The sequence below is a fragment of the Pristis pectinata genome, chromosome 8 (genome assembly GCF_009764475.1).
Source record: "Pristis pectinata isolate sPriPec2 chromosome 8, sPriPec2.1.pri, whole genome shotgun sequence".
Taxonomy (NCBI): Eukaryota; Metazoa; Chordata; class Chondrichthyes; order Rhinopristiformes; family Pristidae; genus Pristis; species Pristis pectinata.
In genome coordinates this window covers 33762528-33787129 of record NC_067412.1, presented here as the reverse complement: position 1 = coordinate 33787129, position 24602 = coordinate 33762528, and the positions used below count along the sequence as shown (strand labels likewise).

The 24602-nt window shown below is 35.6% G+C and overlaps 2 protein-coding genes across 4 annotated transcripts in view; one reads left to right on the top strand and one right to left on the bottom strand.

Moving 5' to 3' along the window:
* Positions 1-872, bottom strand: part of fam234a (family with sequence similarity 234 member A) — a 29086-nt gene extending 28214 nt beyond the window's left edge. The window contains exon 1 of one of the 3 annotated variants that reach the window (XM_052022227.1): positions 799-872. The gene's annotated coding sequence lies outside the window, so the exon portion shown is untranslated. Of the gene's footprint in view, positions 1-785 lie in introns of all 3 variants that reach the window. The other 2 variants (XM_052022229.1, XM_052022226.1) reach the window with 2 other exon arrangements.
* A 130-nt stretch (positions 873-1002) lies between these two features.
* On the top strand, positions 1003-24027 carry luc7l (LUC7-like (S. cerevisiae)). Its single transcript, XM_052021792.1, has 10 exons — positions 1003-1207; positions 5551-5645; positions 7496-7594; positions 11352-11462; positions 14104-14247; positions 15036-15212; positions 15483-15571; positions 15782-15811; positions 18413-18601; positions 21358-24027. The coding sequence occupies exons 1-10, from the start codon at positions 1147-1149 to the stop codon at positions 21503-21505; spliced, it is 1143 nt and encodes a 380-aa protein (XP_051877752.1). The 5' UTR covers positions 1003-1146; the 3' UTR covers positions 21506-24027.
* The last annotated feature ends 575 nt before the right edge of the window (positions 24028-24602 follow it).

Sequence of the window (24602 nt, the reverse complement as noted above, 5' to 3'; positions counted from 1 at the left end):
AGTCTACATTTTTGCCTGCCATCTCTCTCTTCCTTTTGCTTTCATTTGTACATTCTGGCCTGCTGGTATGTCCTGAACTTCACAACACCAGTAATATTTTACACAGTCAAAGAGGTTAACCGTCCTTAACAGCTACGTTATTTCACTCATTGTTAAGATTTTCTTTGTTCCTCTCCTTCTCTGCTACCTAAACTAACTCATTTTCTCCCTTTCTCGGTGCTGATGCTGAGTGATCTGTTGAGATTTTCCTACATTTTCTGTTTTTATATAGATTAGTTGTGCTTAAGTTTTTTTCTAAACATGAATGATTCAAAAAGACATTGACCCAACAAAAACAACAACAGAAGAAATTTGCAACATGAAGAATATCATGTTATATTCTTCAAGTCTGTTCTCCTGCATTTTTCCATGCTGAAAAATTGAAACTAACATTATAAATTTAAATAAGGTCTCAACGAGGTTCATCTTTATGAAGCATATCTTCTACTTCACGTAGATTCCGAAAATCGTGAATGTATTGCTACTTGAAACCAGTTTCATAATATGAATCATGCTCAACTGATTTCAATGCACGTCTTTAATTGGGAAACGTCCTATCACGAGGTCCACAGAATTCATTCCATGACAGCCTCAGAGATAAACAGTTATAAAATGGCAGCAAAATTAAACCGTTTTTCTATCAATCCAAACAGATTACACAAAAAGGAAGTTTTTTTTAAAGTAATAGCACGAACAACAACCGTTCCAGTACATAATATTTAAATATTAGTCCAACAATTCCTTACTACAACTACAAACCAAGGAAAACTCCACCAGCAGCCACCAACGCCAATCCTCCACCCAACGCCTCCACCTATCGTCACATCCACCTCACCACCCAGAGGTCGAGCACTGCGCATGCGTGCTTGGTTCACGATGCTCTCAGGGTATTGTAGTCCAATCCTGCACACGCTGCGAAACAAGTCCCCGACTCGTACTACAACTCCCGACAGCCCTCACGTTCTGGTCGTTGTGCGAGTGCCGGAAGGTTGGTACGTTACCGAGGGAGAGTGCCGACTAGGCCTCGGACTCACGGCGCAGTTCTTCCGACATTTATGCACGTAATATATTGTTTTACAATTTGCAAACTAATCTTGAAACAATAAAATGTCTGCTCAAGCTCAAATGAGAGCGATGCTGGACCAGTTAATGGGCACATCCAGGGATGGTAAGTATGAACATCTACGTGTGATTTTTATTTTCTATCCTGTCGTTCCCTGTTTTTTTTCGGATTCAGTTTTCTCTCGAAAATCAATTAATTCGCTATAAAAATAAATAAAGCCGGTCAAGTTCGTCGCTAATGAAGAGGAAAATATGCAACAGTACCCAAGGTGTTCTTCACTCGAAACGGAAGGCCGTCTGGTCTGGGCTAACTTGTAGCTGACCTGTACAAGTGTGCGGACGGAGGCCACATGGAATGGTGTGCGCCTCGTAGGCCACAAATGGTACACCCTCTCTTTAGTTTGGTGTTGAAATCGTGGCTGTGTACGATTTTAGCCATCAAGTTCAGGCTCACCAGATGGTTAGAATTAATTACTAAGTACACATAGGGTTCAGAGTAACTGGTTCCGAAGAAAGTGTTTAAAAAGAGGCGGAAATGAGGAGGCAGGGTTAACTCGCTCAACACCTATTTTAGAAATATAAAAAGAATGCTGTAAATATCCAGTAGACCAGGCAGCATCTGAGAAGAGAGAAACCGGAGTTAATGTTTCAGAAAACACTTATTCTAACTTTTCCTGGTTCTGGTGAAAGATCATCCACCTGGATTGATATCTCTGTTTCTCTTAACACTGATGCTGATTGATTTACTGAAGTATTACCAGGATGTTCTGTACTTATTTTGGATTTCCAGCATCTGTAGCTTTTTTTGCTATTTTAATATCATTTGAAAAATTGATTGCGAAAAGGCCCAGGGGGTGAAATTGTTATTGTAAACAGCTAACTAAGAATCTTTCAAAGAGAAATGCAAATAAATATTCAACCTAATGAAGATCTGAATTTTGAAATAAAAGCAGAAAATATTAAAATGTTCAAGTCAAGTTGTGTCTGGAGAGAGAAAAACAGAGACCTTTTCACTAAAATCTTAAATATTATCTTTATTTCTCTCTCTTTCCACCAATTACTGCTTGACCTGAGTATTTTCTGTTTTATGCTGAACATTTTTTCTGTTTTTATTTCAGATTTCCAGCATTTCTATTTTTTTGCTTTATTAAATCGGAATTTTGTTGCTGTGCTAACCTTTTCATGTTCAAGAGAATTCATGTCTCTTATCTATGGCAAGCATTTAGGACTCTGTTGTGCAATATACAATAATAATTGATAAATGGTATATTTGCCAAAATATTGATGCTTCAGAAAACTTTTGAGATTGTTAGTATCAGAATGGATCAGGAGGAGTCAATAGATGAGTTATTACTTGGACATTCAAAAAGCCTTCAATTGGGTGTCACACAAAGAGTTGTTAAACAAGTACATGAGATTGGGAATAATGTTCTAGTAAGAATTATGAATTGGTTAATGAATAGAAATAAACATGTCATCAATGGATTGTCAGGCTATGACTAGTGGATTGTTTCAGGGATTTGTGTTAATGGCCCATTTGTTGACAATACAGGATTTGGATGAGAGGAACAAGTATCATGTATCCAAGCTTAATGATGAGATGAAATTGGATAGCAGTGTGGGCTGTGGGGAGGATGTGGACAGGCCAACTGAATGGGCAAGGCAATGGCAGATAGAAAAAAAGAAAATTTTACTAGGGAAAAATAGAAACTTTTTTAAGCAGCCTGGGTTAGTGCTCTTTAGTTTAGAAGAATGCGGGACGATATAGAAAAAAAACGTTTATAGGGTTTGATGATAGATACAGAGATCGTGTTTCTCCTGGCCATGATGTCCACGAAGGGTCAGTTTCAACATAAAAGATCATTCAGGACTGAGGTCAGAAATTTCTTCATTTGGCTGGTAGTGAACCTTTGGTATTTTCTACCCTGGAGGCTATGTAGGCTCAGCATATTCAAGACAAAGATCAATAGCTGTTTGAATATTTGGAGAATCGAAGGATATAGTGTTAGTTCAGGAAAAGTGCACTGAGGTAAAAGATCAACCATTATCTGATTGAATGGCAGCGCAAGTAGAAGGGGCCAAAAGGCCCACTTCTCGTTATGATTTCCTATATTCTTACAATATCAGATGCAAAAATCTCATGTTTTGAACACAAACAATCCAGTTTGTAAATAAGATGGAAATGCCTTGCCATCAACTTGTATTGAATATTTATGGGTTTAGAATCTGTTGAACAGGTCTGCAGAGTGTTTCCTATTTTAATATTTAATCTATAAAATGTGTGTGTAAACAAAAAGTGCTGTACAATAATGTAAATCTCTAGACAACACTGAAATATTTTGAAGGGGTAAAAAAATTTTCTGAAAACTGTTCATAATAAATGCTATTGGTTCAATACCACAGTGTATGTATTAGGTATTTACAATTAAATTGAAAGCAAAATTTGTTTAAAAACTTTAAAAGATCTTTTTTCCTGAGTTGTAGCTATGATGCCAGGAATCCCAAATAAGTTTGGTATCCAGCAAAATAAATCCTCCTGAGTGAAGTAAGGTAAACCTTTCCTCTCTTTCTGCTACACTTGTACCTGTTACTCCAGTAAAGCAAACATAAAAAGACCTCTGAAACTTGAAGAAATACCATCTTCAATTTTGGCACCCCACAGCATGTTTGCATACAATTGTACCCATAGGAAGAAGTTGCCCTCTAATAATACGCCTAGGACAAAACTCCCATAACATTATTTTTAAAAACAATAGCAGCTCTTCTTTCGAAGTTTGCATTTTGTTGAAACTCTGAAGCACAATGTAACTGTATTTTATAAATTCATGCACATTAAGACCTTGGCATATCAGTGTCCTTAATGTCAAAAGTGAGCACTGCAAATATGTATTGGGAAACTACTTTAGAAAGTTTCTATGATGATCTTTCTGTCCTCTTTGATTATTTTAGCAGTAACTTTTTCCGCCGTGATGGGACACATGGGTACTGTTGATTTATTTTCACTACTTTCATGCATGCATTACATATGCATTGTTTGATACAAAACTTTTATTAATGTACATAATATCTGATTTTATTTGGACAGTTAATTTTGTTTAGAACTTCTAAAAAGAATTTTCATTCCTTAATTTATATTGAAGAGAATCCTTAAGGCTCTGTATCTTTTTTTAATGGAGTATCTTTCAAAATAGTTTGGTGAAATAGAACTTTTTTTAAATGGTCTTGTAGGTTTTTTTATTGAGAGGGCAAGAGAAATCTGTAATCTTAAAGGAAATTAAACCAAACAATGACACTTCCCATTTTTAACTTGTTAAATGACTGCAGTTATTAGAAGTAGTTTGTTCTTTCACTGATTGTCAAATGTTTGATTTTTGTCATTTGTTTCCCATACTAAACTGAAAGACACTAGGTATTACCTGGATGTTCCTTTTGTAGGATTTTGACTTTTAACAGTTTAGTGCAAATTAATGGCTTGCACTTCAATTTCTTACAGGAAACTCAGTTATGTTTTATTTAGTTACATTTGAAATTTGCTTCCCATATCTCTATTCATACAAACTGAACAATTGTGGCCCCTTGTTTTATTTATAAAGGTTCAATGTATCTTTGCCTGCCTACATCAATCTGCAAGGGAGTTGCAGAAAAGCCTCATGTTCATCGAGCCGTGAGTCATGAATAATTTTTAAAGCTGTTATGAATATCAAAAAAAAGTGTTTGCTTTTCAAAAGTAATTAATATAAACAACGTAGTTTAGACTAAATATAAACTGCATACAGTGGGAACACTACATGTTATTTGGATGCTTGCAGATCTAGAGAAATTATTTAAATATTACACATTTATCATATACACAAAATATCATTAAATTATCACATCAGTTACATTTTACCTTTCTTTTAAACACCTTGCTACATGGTGTGGCTCAGAAAAACTTTTTTTTTACAGCAAGTAAAATTCTTTGCAGATGAGGCGCAAAGGTTGAGAATGCTGTGTGGTATCTTTTGGACGCTCATTGTGTATTCAAATCCTAACCTGAGTTTTTTGTCTCTGAAAGTATTGGACGCTGTCATGTGGTGTCAGTAAAAGTGGACTCTGCCCATCATTCACTTAAAGTACTTAAACCTACTTTGGGTAATCTTTTTGACATTTGCAATGTTTATATAAAAAAAAGGCATGCCTTTGGATTTTCTGTTTAATATGATTAAAGTACCACATTCCAGGGGTCCAAGATTTAAGAAGAGTATTTTCCCAAGGTTGTTGCAATGAATTTTGTGTGTTCTATCCAAAGAACATTCATATTCTGCAGTAAAGATGAGGAATTAGTCCCATTATTACATGCAAGAAGGCATAGTACAGTAACTTGGCTCTAAAACAGCCTGGTGATGTCCACTTATGTAGAGTTTCTTTCAGCAATTTTGAGCTCATCAGCTTTAAACTGCCTTGTTTCAGGAGATGCAACACGACAACGTGTGAAATTCTCAGATGATAGAGTTTGCAAGAGTCATCTTCTTGGTTGCTGTCCTCATGATATCCTTTCAGGAACGGTATGTAGTTTTGTTAATCTTGTTTTACTAGTTTGGGAAGTAAAGAAGAAAAATTAACACTATTTTCATACAAAATCTGGTTTATGGTTTCTTTCTCCTCTCAGCTTTTAGAATGGATGGTCTGTGCTTCAAATTTCTCTGATTGCAGTATATTCCTCTCTAATCACCCAACTTCTATGTAAGCAGGGCAAGTAAAACATTTTTCAGTTCCAATATATGACCTTTTTCACATCAATGCAAAAGCATCAATGTAAAAGTAATAGTGTATCTTGAGATTTCAGTCTGTAGCCCTGACTATACATTAAAGTGAAACAATTTGAGGCCATATTGTTATCACACTCTTGAACCAGTTAAGAGTGCAGTATATTTCCATTTTTGTGTGGGGTCTTGTTTTACAAATGTACCTGTGGTTTATTGGACAAAACAGTGTAAACTTCATGGAATTTAATTTCTATTACAAATAAAAAGTAACATAACCATTTCTTTTAAGCAAAAATAAATTAGCTGTCTGTGATAGACTTCACTATTGAGTTTCTTGGTAAGCCAGTTTTTTTGGTTTAATTAAGCTGAAAAGTTTACATTAAAGCTCCAATTAACTTTATTTAAGCTATTCTGTTCATGTATAACTGTTCATCTTCCAAATAAGAGCATTGCAGTCAGACCAAATTGCAATTTTTAATAGGTAAAGCAATTTATATTTACTTTATCTCAAATTTGTAGTAGTTTTTTTCCCATAGTTTACTATTATCCTATCATGTTGACTCTGAATGGAATTTCCAGCCCCATATTAATACAAAGATTTTTATTTCCTCTTTGAATTAAAAGTAGGCAGATTTCAGTAATATCAACACCCTCTTCCCTGTTCATGTTGTTGCTTTTATCCTTGCACCAATCTAGCTAACTTGCTGCTATGCACCCTGCCCTAAATTGGCTCCTTGTCGACCATCACCGTTTTAAGATTGTTATCCTTCTGTTGGTCTATTTATGGCCTTGTGCTGTCTGGAAATAATAAACTTTTCCCCTGAAAAGTTGTTGAGCCTGTGGGAAATTGATTGAGAGAATGAGTTTTCTTAGTTAAGTAGAAATAATAATTTAAAGCAGTTAGTCAGCAAGTAATATAGAGATCATCAATCACCTAAACTTGGTGATGAAGCAAGCCTGAAGGATTGAATGACTTATCTCTCCCTCTCTAATTTAACAATCCTCTGAGAACTCTGTTCAGTTTAATGCCTCTCCAAATTCCTCACCCTATCATTAAGGCTATATCTTCATAAGACTTGGCCCTAAATTCTGGAATTCTCCCTAAAATTAGTTCTCTCTCCTTTAACATTTTTGGCTGTTTATCAGATTGAATACCCAGTGAAGCATCCAAGTTTGTTTAGTATATTAAAGAAATTTTATGATGAAAGTTGTTGTCACATAATATGGCATTCTTTAGGCAGGATAATCTTTACTTAATACACCAGGCTAAAATTTTTGCGATATGTTTTTATAAACAATTGGACTATCAGCCTTAATTTTTTGAGTTCCCTAGAATAGATTTACAAAATGTGCTCTAGGGTTCAGGATACTAATGTATTGAAGTTCATTTTTTATTTAGAATTTAATAATTTATAACATGCAATTAGCATTTTGGATCTTATAAGTATGGTAAACTGTTTTTGAACTTTTAATTTTACTGTTTGAAAGAGGTAATAAGCCTAAAATTAATTGGGGAATTCTGATGGTTAGTTCGCATAACAGAACTGTAGCACATGCATTGCTGTAGGAGAATACGGCACTTTGCACTTAAAATACATTGCTTTGAATTTTGATTACTGTGGTTACACTCAAAATGTTCTGTTTACTAGCGTATGGACCTGGGAGAATGCACAAAGATTCATGACCTCGCTTTGAGAGCTGATTATGAAATCGCTGCAAAAGAAAGAGATTTATTCTTTGAACTCGATGTAAGTTACCCAAAAGTTTGAGCGTGAATTAACTGATTATGCTTTTCTGATCATGGATAATGGGGAAAGAGCTCTTCCCTCTTCATCTATTACTGGACTTTTGTTTTCACTGCTAATATAAGATATATCAAACTTAAATATTTAGCAAGTTTATATCATTTTCTAATCAGCATAGAACTTGCTGCTAACAGCACAACCAGCTGAAGTTTATATGTTTAATCCGGGCTTTATAATGCTGATATCACTAAAGGTGCATTTTTGTGGGGAAACTTAATTGGCTTATTTATACTCCATTAGATATTAAATCCACTGCCTTTACGCAATCTGGCCTATTACGTGAATTCGTACATTCTCCCTGTGTCTGCGTGGGTTTCCTCCGGGTGCTTTGATTTCCTCCCACTTTTCAAAGGCGTACAGGTTAGGAGCTGTGGGCATGCTATGTTGGCACCAGAAAAGTGGCGATGCTTGCGGGCTGCCCCCAGCACATTCTTAGCAACTCAAAAAGACGTATTTCACTGTGCTTCAATGTACATATGACTAATAAATATCAACTGCTTTAAATAATCTGGCTAGTAATTAAGTTTCATCAAATCACTATTAATTGGGCAATTAGATTAAGACTGACCACCCAGCAGCAAATTCTGATAATACAAGCAAAAGCAAAAACTGTATATCTGAAATAAGAGAAGAAAATGCTAGAACTTCTCAGCCTGTGAGGCAGCATCTGTGGAGGAAGAGAAGTGGAGTTAATGTTTTGGCCTGATGACCTGAAAGGTCAAATGATGAACGGTTAGCAATCATCGGCACCTGAATGGAACAGAAACTTGCAACTCCTTGCATCAAGTAGCAGTCTGTGCTCATGGGTGGCATGACTTGGACAAAAATCAGCTGGTTATCCATCCATCTCTGAGAATGTGTCTAAATGCCTTTGAAATTCCCTGATGTTAACATGGTTAAATAATTACTAGTGACACCCTAGTTATTATCATTGTCTGGAAAATTAATTAAATTAGATACTTAAATGTTGTGGTAACAAAAAGTTGATATACTGGATAAACTGCAATGAGTAACTTATTTCCTGACTCAATTGTCTTTCCACTGCCTACGTTACACGATTTGGAATATTTTTGAGTTCAACAGCATTTAAAACTTGACTGGCATTATACTTGTTACCTGTCATTCATTCCCATCACACTGTTGCAATGTGGCACAGCATGTACTACAAGATACATGGCAACAACTTGTCACTGTTACTCCAACAGCACCTCAAATAGTGGATTCTATCGTCTAGAAAGACAAAGGCAGCAGTCTTGTGGGATTACTGCCATCTCCGTAAACATTGCATGCTACCCTGACTTAAAATATTGAAAATAAAATGCACATTTTGGAAATTTGAACTGAAAACTGAAAATGCTGGAAGCACTCAGCAGGTCAGGGAGCATCTGTAACAAGAGAAATAGTAAAGGTTTGAAGTCTAGGACCCTTTGTCAGAACTGGAAAAGAGAGAAAAAGAAATTAATTTTCAGTAGCAGGGAAGGTGGTGGAGTAATGTGTGGAACAAAGGAAATGTGTTTGATGGGTGAGATCAAAGGGGTCGATGGGTGCAATTAGAGTAACAGTTACAAGTACATTCTGCTTCTTTTTCTGTGTAATGTGTTGTTAAGAGCGAGGCTGTGAGACATGTTCAGCAGGTCAGACTACATGAATAGAAAAACAGGCAAAATGATGACTGCCAGAAATGGCCAGTTCTGATACAGGCAGTAAGAGTGAGTTATCTAAAGTTGGAGATATTGATATTGTATCCAGAAGGCTGCAACAGGCCCAGACCAAAGATGAGGTGTTGTTCCTTGGGTCTTGTTAAAACAGTGCAGGTCACGGAGAGAAAGGTGAGAGTGAGATGAATTAAAGTGGCAGGCGATTGGAAGCTCAAGGTCACTCCTGCGGATTACAAGCTGGTGCTCGGCAGTGATCACCTAATCTGTATTTGATTTCTCCAGTGCCGAGCAGACCACGTGGTGAGCACTGAATAGAGTATCTTAAATTGGAAGAAGTACAAGTGAATTGTTGCTTCACCTGGAAGGAATATTTGGGTCCCTGGATGATAGAAACTGGCTGTCCACTTGGCTGACATTACATTTACCACTTCAGTCATTCACTCCCATCACTATTGCAGTTTGGATACATGTGTACCTCAACCACTCTTGTTCTGAGTAATGTATAGCTCCCTGCATCCCTGAACCCTTGATCTGTCATCTTCAGCTCCACCCTACCTTGCTCTGTATCCTGCATTTTAGAAATAATGTTAACAGAAAAATAATTATTCATAATCAAGGACATTGCTTTACAGTTTCTATGCAAATACATGTAGGCTGAAATCAAATTGTTTACTAATTGTTGTAAATCATTTATAATATGTTACTTAACGCTAAATATAATATCTTCGACTTATGAGGAAAACCAATTAAATTGATCTCTGGATCTATAGAATACTTAAACTGGAGATAACTATAGGAGCATGTGACCAGAATTAATAATATACAATATTCTATGACTTCTGGATTGCTTAGGGACTTGTTCGAAAGAAGATTAAGGTTGCATTCTTCCAGTAATCAAGATCTGTTGTGTAGTTTTGTATGGCAGATCTTTTCAGCAATCACATTCAGATTGTGTTTTATGGGGAACTAACTTTAGACTATGACCATTATTTCTAATGAAGACGAGCGTTCCAAAGTGGTGATTTGTTTCTGCCAAAAGAAAACTAAACTTTTTTTGTTTCATATTTCTTTTGCATTTCCTGGTGTATTGAAGCCAATTATACTGCACTATCAACAACTGGGAACTCTTAAAAGTTTGACCCAGTGTTTCTAATAATTTATGAAAATAGTCAGGTCTTTGATTATTTCTTCACAAACCTTGGATCTGTTTATGTATGTGAATATTTTTTTAAGCATTGGACTTCATTTGGTACATATGTACTTGATGTTTTGCACTGGATCTGAAAGTCCTCGGGTTGCAAATATTTGAATAGTTACCAGATATACACATCCCTGGTACAGCTAACACGGAACTGAATTAAGATCGTCGATGTTGAGGCTTTCCTATAGATGCAATTACTGATGAATCATTGGAGGGAGCTCTTTAACAAATGTTCTGTAGTGGTGCTTTGCCTGTTCTCAATTTTACATGATATATATACAAGGCCACCTTTGTAACTGAAAATCTTAGAAGTAAGATTGTACCATTTTAAAGATTAGTTACTTTTCATATGTTAAAGATCCTTATTTAATTGATATTGAAATTTTTGAAATGGGAGGGGCAGAATGCCAAATGGAGAGAATTAAACGGGTAAGTAGCTAGCAATGCTGGAATATCCTGTTAATAAGATGAGTGGCAATTATATTTGGGGAATGATGACTAGAGACCATTTAAGAAGTTGAAAATTTTACATTTAAGGATGAGAATTTTAAAGTCTATGCTAGGAACAGCAAAAGAATTGGAGTTTGAAGAGACTAGGAATATAGAATTTGGGGCTTGAAAAGCTTAGCGGCAGCATAGTTGTTTTGGATAAGTTTGTGACGTTCAGGTGGCGCACTCTTGGGCGATTTGCTTCGGTATGTACAGCAAGCGTTAAAGTGAGGAATGAAGAAAGCATTCCAAGCAAGGAAATACTTGGGGAATTCAAAAGTATGATGGGGTTGGCTAAAATTTAAATATTTTTACTATGATCTTGTGAAAAATGGTCGTCATCATTTTCCAGGCTATGGAACATCTTGAAAGTTTTATCGTTGATTGTGATAGAAGAACAGATATTGCCAAGAAGCGCTTGGCAGAAACACAAGAAGAAATAAGTGCTGAAGTAGCTGCTAAGGTATATTTGCCATTTACTTCAACTCGAATGAACATTCGTGTGTTCTGTTCATCTGAATTATAAATTTGTTAATTATGTCAATCACTGGGGGGGGGGGGGGGGGCTGAATCCAGCCAAATGAATGCGATTTAAAATTCACTTTTTTTGTTGCGGAAGGAATTGAAGCAGAGTTAATCCAGTACTCATTGGACAAGACTGAATCCACTGGTGGGTGGTTGATGGTTGGCGTGGACTTGGTGAGCTGAAGGGCCTTTTTCTGTGCTGTATCTCTCTATGACTCTGACTTATTCAGCTAGAAAATTGCTGCATGGACAGTCATTGCTTTTTTCCAGATTAAGGACACTATTTTATGTTCAGCCAGATTGACTTACTCTGGGAATGATTACTGCCAAGGGAGAAAGTTTTCTCCTGTCAATAGACTTCTCAATATTGCAAGATGAAGCAGTCAGCTTGCTTTTCTTTTTTTAAGAGTTGCTGCCTACTAGTCACATTTAGACATCCTGATTTAGTTATGTGATCAATAGATCTGTCTGAAACAGACAAGGGCAATGCATAAGTGTGGCTCCAATACTGACTGTAGCAAATTTCAAAGTCTGCTCTGGCCAAAAACCAACTGATCAGCCCTTCTGTCCCATGAAATTTCCAAATTGTTATTGGCTGCTTAGAGCCTAACTTCAACTTTGTAAAGTTTTTTTAAACTATCTGGCTTGGCTCCCCAGAGCACCGGTCTTTTGGTTTTCCATTCATGTGAATCTTGACTTCGAGAGTGGTTCATAATTTTCATCCATTAAATTCTGATTTATTGTATATTTACCTCAGTTTGTTTTGAGTGTTTTGCTTCCAAGCATTCATATTCCCTACCATGGTGAAGAGGATGAAAGTCCTTACAATCTTTCATGAAAATGAAGTTTTTCAAGTCTCTGAGAAAACATTAATGCAGCCTGCTTGCTAGTTCTCCAAAATAGTAACTTTAATGCAAAATGTAACTTCTTTTTTCCCTGCCTAACTTTTGGTTAAAGATGATCATAGATCATGTGTACTTGGGGAATTTTATAGTATTGTTGAGAATGCTTTTCGTGTGCTTTTAGTTAAACGGTTGCAGTCCTTTCTACTTATATATTCTTCAGCAATTTTCTATTTGACAAAGTAATTTGTGCTTAATATCTTTCAAAATAATGATCTTTAATTATGTTAATGAAAGGTAGCACAGCTAATGTTTACTAGATTTGTTCTTGGCAGTAAAATGGACCATAATCCTTGGTGTTTAGAAGAGGGTGCAGTGATTGCATTGAAGCATATATTTAAAAAAAAAATTGTGGAGGAGTTGAAAGGGTGGATTGTCTTTTGACACCATGCTCAAAGTTCTACTCAAATATGACGTAATTGAGAATACTGAAGTAAGTCTGAACAAGGGGGTTTGGCATTATTTAAAGGGCTCTACACAGGTCACTGCTGGAGAGTCCATCTTACTCCATCCAGGTAGACATCTTTAACATTACATCTTTACTGATCACCCCACACACCATCGATGATTGTTCTCAGCCAACCCTTCCCTCTATCAGGTATTGTAATGTTGGAGGCTCAGTTTTAGAGTATATTTAAGATTAGACAAGTAAGGTCTTAACTAAGTAGCAGATTCTGCAATTCAGGCCTCAACCACAAGAGGGCAAATTCTACATTTGGCTGCACCTTCCTTTCAGCTGCTTCTTGGCTCATTTCACCTACTCAAGGTATCTGACTTCCCTGTCAGCCACACCCAGAGTTTGCCACCTACCCAAACTACCCATTCTTCAACCATAGACTGTTTTGGATTAGTCAGTGCTCTGTGAATTAAACCAATCCTGTCCCTTGGATTGTAGCAATAAACTGCAATGTACAAAAAAACGAATTATTAAGATAAAATTCAGCAGAAACGTGGTTAAAGGGCGTGAATTTAATTTTTTTTAATAAAGTATATGAAATATTTCCTGCAGTTCAAGGTATTCTCTCTGAAGACAAATTGAATACGCCTGTTGACAATTGCAGATTACAACAATTAATGAAAGTAAATTTGGCTTTTCCATAATTTTGCCTGCATTTCAATTACAATTGTTTTATACCTAAATTGTGAGACTCTTACTCAATTAAATGAGTCATAGAGCCTAACTTTGTTTCTTTTTACATTATCTGTGATATGACTATCATTATATTGAAGAATGTTTCAGTAAACACAGATTTGTACAATGCCGTTTTGTAATTAGGTAAAATATAAAACCTTAAAATGTTTACTAAAGTTTTTAGCTGTGTATTGAACAAATTTAAACTCCTGAATTAGCTTGTTTAAAATCAATGTTGCTTGGCTTGCATAGATTTTGGGAAAAATAAAAGAAATTGCACCAGAGCAGATAATTTTTTACTTTTGGAATTTGAGTGAATTAGGCCAAAGCCACCATCTTTTTAATTGTAAACGTTAACATTTAGCATGTTTTCTTGAGTCTGCTCCAAATGTGCCTTTAATTATAAACATAGGGTCGTGCTTTTTCTATTTCCAGCTACTCCGTGAAAATTGTATGTACAAATATGCAGCATTAAGCTCTGCTGCAGATGATACCCTTTCTTTATCATCAATGCAATAACAAATATGGATGTATTCCTTATACAGGCAGAAAAAGTGCATGAGCTGAATGAAGAAATAGGAAAGCTTTTAGCTAAAGCTGAACAACTTGGAGCTGAAGGAAATGTTGAAGAATCTCAGAAGGTCATGCAGGAAGTAGAAAGAGTGCGAACAAAAAAGAGGGAAGCAGAGGTAAATGCTATATTGCCTTTTTCTTTTAAAACAATGTACTTGTTAATACACTGGTTTTACATTATGACGCTGTAGCTGATTTGGGATATCTGAGTTTTCACATTTGCATTTCTTGATGGCCAGTATTGGTGGCTTGAAATCCAACCATCACGTACCTGCACATTGATTAAATTTTCTACCATTTTTGCTGGTACTTAAAGTAGTGTCTTTTTATGCACACAGTCAATTACTGGGACATGGACAAGCAGAATCTCACAAACGTTGAGATGTAGGACCAAAAAAATCACTTTTTTAAAAAAGCATTGGAGCAATATAGTTAAACAATGGATACCAGGAAACCACTGTGTGTTTCTTGGAAAACTGTTAGGATTTTTAATGTCCAACTTGAAATTTATGACTTACCAGTACCTTTTGATAAAATATTGCATTATTTCCTGCTCAGAGATTTAATATTGAAATTTCTCATTGATATCACACTGAGCATGAGCCACATTTAACTAAAAAATAATTAGGGAAAACTTGACACTGATGCTTAGAAATCTGAGGAAATATATTTAAAGTTCAACATAAGATAAAGGCTTTTTTTTGGAGAAATGGACATGGAGAAATCATGCAGAAAGATGCTATTCTGACTGGAAAAAAAATAGTTTATTATTAAATTGGGTAGATGTAAGTATTAATGCCATATGACTTAGCTAATCACTGGTAAGTTTATAATTTTTAATTGCTAACTTCAGTGTTTTAATATTAAAAATGGTTCTTTCTTTCTTGTTTTGTTTTTTTCATAGGATGAATATAGGAATTCAATGCCTGCTTCTAGCTTCCAGCAACAGAAACTGCGTGTCTGTGAAATTTGTTCTGCATACCTGGGCCTTCATGACAATGATCGCCGACTTGCTGATCATTTTGGGGGCAAACTGCACTTGGGATTCATACAAATACGGGAGAAGTTAGATCATCTGAAGGTATTTTTTAAATTATATTGTAAAAGAGTTAAAATGTAGAAGTATATGTTGGGGGTACAAGGTTTCTACGAAGCAGATATTTTCCTTCATTTATATTTGGTCACAATATTGGAAATCATTTTAATTTGCTACTTTTTGTAGATAAAACTTAAGGGTCATTTTTTTTTTACAAATTGTCAAGACTTATTTTTTAAAATTTGTGTAGTTAGCAGCTGGTAGTCAAGATGAATGGTCCTGCAGTTTCATTTATTCCTCCATTTGGAATTGTAGAAAATTGTTGCAGAGAAACAAGAAAGAAGGAATCAAGAACGATTAAAGAGGAGAGAAGAAAGGGAGAAAGAAGAGAGGATGAAAAGAAAGTAAGATCATTTGCACATGTACCACTAAATATATACCAATAAATACCACTAAGTTTTAGTTCTCTAATTAAGGCACTGGTTTCAAATTTGTGCATTTTGATTATTAATTGGTTTTAAATATATTTTCTAAGCAACTAAAATACAAAATCTTGTTCTATATTATCTATTGTGTTTCTATAACAAATCTATTAAATAAATACTGTTTTGCAGGTCCAGATCACGAAGCAGGGATCATAAGAGGTAGGTTTATTGTATGGTAAGATAACATTAATTTGATTTTTTTAAAAATTCATGTGAAAAGTAATTTTTGCTTTAAAATTCATCAAATATTCAGTCTTCACTTTGACTTTCCCCAAACATTTTGTTTTGCATGTAGTATACTTGCAAAGAAAGATACTGTTTTGATATCAGGATTGCTTATAGAAAAAGGTTGATTTTTTTTTAATGGACTGGTTTTCTCATAATGTCATTTTATAAAACACTTAACTCAAAATGCACTTTCAAAAATTTCTGTCTGCCTTTTCAACAAATAAGATTTATCTCATTTGGTGTTTTGAAAAAAAAATATTGTTACTGGCATATTCATTCAGTAAATTGTACTTTAATATATCTATTTAATCTTTGATTTAATACTTGAGCTGCTTTAATTCTGCCTCTGACTAGATATTTTTAGATTGGAGATATTAAGTGCATTTTGCAGCATTTCCCTACATGTATCAACAGGAGTAGAAATCTCACATTAAAATTTGAGATGCTTTTTCTAAAAGGTTATTAGGAGAAGACTGGAGATTTAAGTCCCAGCAAGGTTATATCAGACAAGCAATGTGTTTGTAATGTACTAATAACAAACCAAGGTAATCCTTTACTCTGTACTACGCAAAGTGTATTGCTTTGGATCTATCTTGAAGTTCCATCGATAATTTGAAAGCACGAGTTATTACATTTTTTGAAGTGTGTATGGGGAAAATTGGGTTCCTTTCCCCAACTCTTTGTTGCATCTTTTAGCTTTTTTAAAAAAAAACAGGTAGTGGTGGTAGGAATATCACCAAGCATCTGAAGGCAGATGGAGTGGTGGGTGAAGACTTGACATTCGGGAACACTGGGTGGTAACTTGATGGTCCCAGGTAGGTTGGCAGTGTTTTCAGCATGATGCTTCTTGACCCTTGTCCCTTTGACACATGGACATTGGTATTTGCGAACCATCTTTTAAAAAAACATTGAACTCTCAGTACTGCCAATTTCTTTCTCTATCCCCAAATCTGCAAAGCCTTTTCCTCAGTCTTGCAAGATCTTGGATACAATCTCCAATTTCTAAACAGTATTTGGAGTTCCAGGCCCCGAGATCTTTCTCCCTTGTGCATATAGATCCCAGGATACCTGTACCAGGTTCCAACAAATTATTCCTTGAACTTTACTCTGCAGTGTTCCAGAGATCCCAGGGTTGCCACCAGTGCTGTTATTGTAGGTGTCCCTGGTAATGCTATTTGCTGTGTACCAATGCTTCTACATTTTCTGGCTCACTGAGAAAAATCTGCTAGTTACATTCTAAATTAAGATGAACATTGATTTACTTGAAAGCTGAGAGAAACTAGGGTTATTTTCTTAGAAAAGTTTAAGGAAATTTGTCAAGGATACAAAATTGTTATAGGGCTTTGTTAATAAAGGAAAGGAAGTGTCAGTGGCCAAAGGGAAATGAGGAGAGAATACTTAAAGAAAAAGTTTCTATTTTCTGGAATATACCACCTGACAGATTGGAGGGAGCAGAATTGACAGCAACTTTCATAAGGAAAATGGGGGGGGAGTAAATATGGAAGTGGGAGAATGTGTTAGGTTGTGGAACTACATTTACGTCTTTCAAAGAATCAGCACAGAGATAATTGCACAAGTAACAGCTTCCTATTCTTTATCATTAAATGATCCTGAACTACTGTAGTTGTAAATGCAGTCAGAAAAAGCTTAGAGAATCTTTAAAAAGGCTATTATTGTTTGCTGCCACCACCTTCTCACTTCACCACTTAATATTCACTCTTATGGATTTTGTAGTCCCTTCAGTATCCTGAACAGGCTTCCACCAGTAGAATTCTAATAAAAAGATCTCATTTCTGACCCCTTAAACTTTTAAGTGTTTATAGTAGAGATTTCAAGGAGGTACATTCTGGCATGTTTTTCAAATTAAACATCAATTAATCAGTGTCGGAAGCATTGTTGAAATAGTCTGGTTGCTATTTGCATGTTTTCTTAATGTTGGTATTTGGTATTTATTACACACAGTATTTGCTTGTGTTTGCAATATATATATATAATATATATATATATACACACACAAAAAAAAATTTGCATCTGTAGCCAAAATCTCAGGACATGTGGAAATAAATGTGAACAAGCAGATTTACTACTATTCTACTTCAGTATTTACTGAAATTTGGATTGCTCTGCCTTTCCAACAGTAAACTGACGTACTAAATTTCTTGCAGCAACATGCAAGATGCTGGAAGAACTCCTGGTCAGGGAGCATCTATGGAGGGAAATAGACAGTTGATATTTCAGGTCGAGGCCCTTCATTAGTCCAGGTGAAGGGTCCTGAGCTGAAATGTCAATAGATGCTGACCCACTGAGTTCTTCCAGCATCTTGTATGTTGTTCCAGATTATGGCATCTGCAGCCTCTTGTGTCACTACTAAATTTCTGTGGCTGGCAAATGATCAAACACTTACAGGTAAAAGCAACTGCAGTGCACAAGGGGTCAACCTGATTACAGTTATCTTGTTATTTTGTGTTGCTAGAAATGTGTATTGTGGCCCTCCATCCTACCACTGTTAACCATTGATTGAAATATTTACAGATCAAGGTCACGCGATCACAGGCGGAAACGCTCTAGTTCTCCTGTTCATGAGCGACGTAAATCTAGATCAAGATCCAGATCCAGAGAACGAGAAAGGCGCCGCAGGCACAGGTCCCGTTCACATAGCCGCAGCAGAGGGCATTGTCGCAGCTCAAGGGACAAAAGCAGGGACCGGAGTTCAAAGCATAAGTAAGACTCGTGAAGTTATTGAAGTTTTAAATTTCTGGAATATCATTCCAAATCATTATGACATTAATTCTGTGTTAAGACTGCAGCGGTTATAAACCTTTTTATGACTGAACATGACCTGCGCAGTTAGTTACAAATTTTATTTGTATTAATTTCTATTGTTGGTATGGATTTTAAGAGGAATCTGTATACAGTGATCCTGAACACAGGTTATGTCTGTAAAATGTTGGCAGAATTATTTACCTGATCGCCGTAATTGAAGTCTAACCAATTATTAATGTATGATTTGTTGTATTTAATAGTTGGAGATTTGGAGCTCTTGCCAAGGTTCAACTGTTCCACCCAGCTATCCATACTCTTAGAATTGTAAAACAGTCTTTCAAATTAACTTCCTTTCCCCTGAGAGGGAATAGATTATAGTGATGGGTTTGATGTGTTGTCATTACGTATGAGTGTGTTTTTTAACCTTCTTACTCAAGAAATGTAACTGAGAAATATGGATAAAGTTAAACTAGTTACCACCACAAACAAGCACAAATTATTTTTGCTGTGTTTGAGAAACCTATTTGTGAGTAGTTATACATTTCTTATGAGTCTCTATTTTCTCAGAATTAACCCTTTCAGAATTGCATTCTCCAATTACCTGCGCAATAAACTGTGAAAACATCTCAATTAGGTAAGCAGTAGGTTTTTTGGGGGGGTGCGGGAAGAGGAGGGGCTAGACAAATCAAGAAATATCTAAAACTGGCAAGTATTTTAAAATCATTTTAACCTAACTTTTTACTTTAGGATTTTAGTTATCAAAATCTTCTGTATGAGTTGCATTGTAGTCAATGATGAGCTTCCCTGTTTACATTTTATTGAGAGCATCTTCCTTTGTAAGGGATTAATTTATGAGTGATCCTACAAGTTGCGTTTTAATTCCAGGAAGGTGTTTAGAACATGTTAAGTTCCATGTACCATTTTGGTGGATTTTACATTGTGCCCTGGAAAGAGGTAAATGGAAGAATTAAAGATTTTGATGAACGATACACAGAAGGTAGTGACAGAAAGCAGAGAGGTTGGCAAATGGCTGAAGGAGAGAAGCAAGAGAATACATGGAGAGAACAAGGGAAGGATAGTGAATATGGGGGAAGAAAACTGAGCACAGTAAGAAAGGGAAATGGTGCAGAAGAAAGTGACAGAAGAAATGATGTGGGAGAAATGAGTATAGCACTGAAAGCCCAACTAAGGGATGGGAGAGAGGAATGTGGAGCATGTACAGCGGTAGCAGGATGTGAATAGGGAAAGGTGTGGAGAGGAATTCAAGGGAAAGAGAAGGAGGGAGGATGAGAAGTGATTTTTAAAGCTATAATTATTCCTGAACAGACTTATGAATTGATCAGATTTTAATGTTGTTCTGTGGGGTCTCTTCAATAATTGCATTGCTAATAGGATCTGTATTTCCAATGCCATATCAAGTATAGAAGAACTGACCTGACTCCCCACCCCACCAAACTGTTACCAATGATCACAAGATCTAAGTCTTGTGACAGATTTTTTTCTTTGGGTTTCAAAGGTTTTGATTTTATTTTTCATACCCAGTGGAAATGTAAAAACTTCAATGGAAGTAAGGTGACTGCTTTCAGCTTGCCAGATGACGTTAAATTGACAACCGTGCTGGTGCAGTACATGTATGACTCGCCGCTCATTGATGTTATACATAATTAGGGCTTGAATTTTTTTTTTGGCATTAACTAATTTAAAAATGAAAAACGCCCTCCAAAGAACACCTGGAATTTTTTTAATGTACTTTTCCATCAATAAAACTCTGCACTCACAATGGATGTCAACAATGCAGAACTTACAATTTCATTCATTTTGCTGCCGCACATGATTTTCAAAATGCTCTTGTACATCACAGGCCAATCTTATTTGTGGTATACACTGGTCAGTGGCATGAGAGTGGTGAAAAGAGTGAGAAGAGTAAAAGTGGGGGGAGGAAACAAAAGGTGCTTACAATTACATAATGATGATGAAGATCTTGTCAAAGAAATAATTAAGGTAAAACTTTAGTCCACAGTTGTTACTATTGCCAGTCTTCATTTGGTTGAACATTAGAGAGACTGAAATTTTTTGCAACTCTTGAGGGAAGTTGTGTGTTAATAATTGGAAATACTTTATTTGGATGAACACTAATAAAAGCAACAAAAATACTTGAACTGAACAAGAAAAAGACAAAGTCAAACCTTGTCCATGATGGATAATTATCCCCACTTTAAAAGTAGCCTTATTACAGTAATACCTAGTACTGAGTTAAAACACATATAAATGAAATCTTTAATTTCAAAACAAAATGAAACATTCGCTACTGTCTTTCTTCCCAACCATACTTCACATTCAAGCTTTATCTCCTAACTTTGTTCATTCTATCCATTTCATAATATCTTTTGCGGTCACTGTTCTGAATTGTAAACCTCGACCTTAGCAAACTGTTCATCATGCTAAAATGGATGGGGAAGCCAAACCAGATCATTAAACCTGTGCACTTCCGGCAAGGGTTCCTCAGTGGTCAAAAGGAACCTCTTGGCAACTCTTTTGACCTCCTCTTCCAGATTCACCAACAATTGTATCTTCTCTGCTGGTTTGCATCAGGGTTGAAATTGGAGTCAATCTGTGTAGCTCCATACTGCATCTTTTGGAGAGTTTGCCCTGTGGGCCGATTTGGCAGCTGAAATACTAGAGGTTTGTGTTAAATAAAAGTGTTGTTTTTCAAGGTCTTCACGGGATCGATCTCCTAGGGAAAAATCAAGAGATAAGGATCGAAAGGAGAAGAGTTCGTCAGAAAGGAAACATGAGAGTACAAATGGGAAGTCAGAATTAAATGCAACAAGTCCTGAAGAAAGGGAGGCTGGTGAAATCTGAAGTATTGACTGAACCAAAAAAGTTAATGTAAAACTGAAAATATTCTCAAAACCCTTTTGAATTTCCCTTGTTTATATATTCCTGCCATTTAGCGCTTCATTTTGGCAGAGAAAATTTCGTAGATGTAGGTATGCATTTTTTTTCCATTGGTGTTCCAAGTTTTCCTCTGATGCAGTTTATTTATATAAAAAAAATAAGCAAGTAGGTTTTTTTTTAAAAAATACAGACCATCTTTGGAACCAGCATGAAACACAACAACGTGAAGCTTTCTAGTAAGTACCTGTTTAGTTAGTTAGCAGTTTGGTCTCTACAATGAAATAAGTTCATGTCAGCCTAATGAGAGTCAAGAACTTTATAACTGGTTAACTACTGATGGAGTTCTGCTTGTATGCTGCAACTTCATTACAAGACCCACAAAATCAAATGCCATTAATTTTTCCAGTGTTTCGGTGGCTATTCAGTTGATGAGGGGGCAAAAAGCCTGTGAAATTTCATTCCTGTGGATATTTTCCCTCTAAGAAAAGTAATTTTCTGTCAAACTTAATTTTTTCAAACATTTTTGTTGGAGGTGCAATATATTTGTATGATTGTACAGATTAATGTACCAACCGAAACTCCAGCTGAAATTAGTGAACTTGTTTTGAGATCTATATTGTTACGAAAATTCTATTTCTCTTAGATGCAAAAATTCTTTAAAGAAAATCTCCTCCCTGTAAAAGAACTGATTTGACACTATCACATCGATGTTATTTTGATTGTGATCAGTGGTTATCATCAGAGTTTAATGCTGCACCGCCATTTTGCATCACTGTAATGTTGCTTGTTACAAATATTATTACAAGAGTGATGTAAATTAAACGCTCGGTGCAGTGAAGTTGTGAGACCATGAAAGTTGGGCTTCACACCAGCTGTAATTTTTATGTCCTCTAGCTTGTTTCAAAGCCATACTTTTGAAGTGCCCTTTAGTTCATTGACACTTCATGAATTTATTTGGAATCCTTTTATTATGAGAGAAGCTACAGTTTTTTTTATATATAGCTACCTAGCTGGTTGAGAGCATGGCTCTGCAAAGATCCTAGCAAAATCGAGTTGTAGTATAACTCTGGTCTACTAACTGCACATAATCCATTGCACTTACCAACTGGTGTTAGAAATAAAATGGCAGATAACTTTGTATGTCGTTCCTGATAATGCCATGATTTTAAAATGGATTTATTTTGAAAATATAAAACTGGAAGGTTTCATTTAAAGCAACACACTTATATTTCTCCTACTGCTCAGTTCAGACCTTAATTAAAAGTGGTTTCCGTTTGCTTGTTTCAGAGCAAAGGCAGCAACCATAGAATTTTTGTTAACTGATTCTAATACAAAGTAGCAACTTAATTCATCCCCTTCCCCGAGATTTTACTGATGGATTTGGCAAAATTCGTAAATATTCATTTAACTCATTGCAGATTTTGGTATAAGAAAATCTTACTTGAGCTACTAACTTTCTAAGTATGTGTACTATTTTACAAGTTATAGAATTGATAACATTTGGATGTCCATTAGAAGTGAATTGAGATGTTGCTCTTGTTAATTGGGGTTTGAATTTGTCCATCAATAAAATCTACTTCAGTTCATTCTTTTACATTTACTGAGGTTTAAATAGAAGTTTTTTTTTGTCATTTACACTCATCAATAAAAATAAGACTGAACATTCCACTTGCTTTTTATAAACTGCATGAAACAGCACAATAGTTCTGTATATTTTTAAAATATATGGTGAAAATATGCTCTCTTCAATAAAGGGTAATGGTTAAATCTCCATTCTGTCCTCAATATTACAAAGTTGTACAACTAGTTTGAAGTGGTGTCTGTAATTGTTGACCGTTTCATTATACTAGAATAGTATAATGCTCGTTATCACCAAAATTCAAAGTCCATTATACTTTATTTCAGGGTACCAAATGCTGTGTTCCTTTAGTTTCAAAGGCTTGCTTCTGATATCTAAAGTGGATGAATTCTCTCTTATTGTCGTCTTGATTTAATTTTTCCAGTCCTGGCTAGGTTGTATCAGATAATCTGGATCCACTGAACAAAGCTGGCAACCTTCCCTTTCTTTACTAGTGTTCATTGAAGCAGTTGTAAATACTAAGTTATAATTTAGGTCACCATTTAAGAGTGTTTAAGACTGTTTAAATCACTCGTACCAAATGCAGAAATAAAATTTTCAGTGGCTGTGACTTCCCTTTAAATTCAAACTGTTGGAAATCTTTTGGATGATGAACTGAATTCCACTATGATTTGATGCTTGGGTTTCAGAATCTGGTGTGAGAAATGTCACTCTGCAAATGTTGAGGTAGTTTTTTTGAAATGTAGAGGACCCTTTAAGAATTTATCTCACATTCTAACAATATCTGGTTGGAAAATTTAATACTGGTGTTAAGAACGTAAAATGTTTTCATTCTATATTTGCATTCCTTGTTTTGATTAACACAAGACGTTTGCTCTTTCCACATTTTTGGGGGGGGGGGGGGTGGGTATGTAGGGAAGTTTACCTTTTTAAATTTAATTTTGTTTATCCTCATAATAAAGAGATTGTTCAACTGATGTCAAGTTATTTCATTCCATTCTATTTGGATTTTGAATTTTCAATCTTTTATGCCCATTAGTCCTGCTTGCACTGACTAATTTTTTCAGCCCTTCTTTATTTTACTGAATGTTTTGTCAATATAAATACAAATATGTTTTAGAAATTGAAAATCTTGGGATTTTCCTGAAGCTTTGGTCAACTATGTGCTGGAAAAAATGCCCAGGATTCAGTATAACCATCTCTTGCTCTAATTCTTACTTGATTGCTATCATGTGCCTGCTGCTTGTAGATTTTAGTGACTCTGGATATCTGAGTTTACAGATTGGGGAAAGGTTTCAAATTCAAGTCCGTGTGTATGGTAAATAAAGAATCTGATTTGCAGTTCCCATTAAAGAAAGTAAGATGTGGAATGGGGAGGGTGAGGATCCAGCACCAGAGTGAGATATGCTGAGTTTTGTTCTGGACAGTTGGTGTGACTGAATACAGATGTTTCTTTAAAATTGAAGAGGATCTGCAAACTGT

Bases quoted from the DNA above. Each gene is read 5' to 3' on its own strand.
- luc7l (XM_052021792.1), top strand. From the start codon at position 1,147: ATGTCTGCTCAAGCTCAAATGAGAGCGATGCTGGACCAGTTAATGGGC. The intron at 1,208-5,550 runs GTAAGTATGAAC...GCCTTGTTTCAG, and splicing joins AATGGGCACATCCAGGGATG to GAGATGCAACACGACAACGT. The intron at 11,463-14,103 runs GTATATTTGCCA...TTCCTTATACAG, and splicing joins GTGCTGAAGTAGCTGCTAAG to GCAGAAAAAGTGCATGAGCT.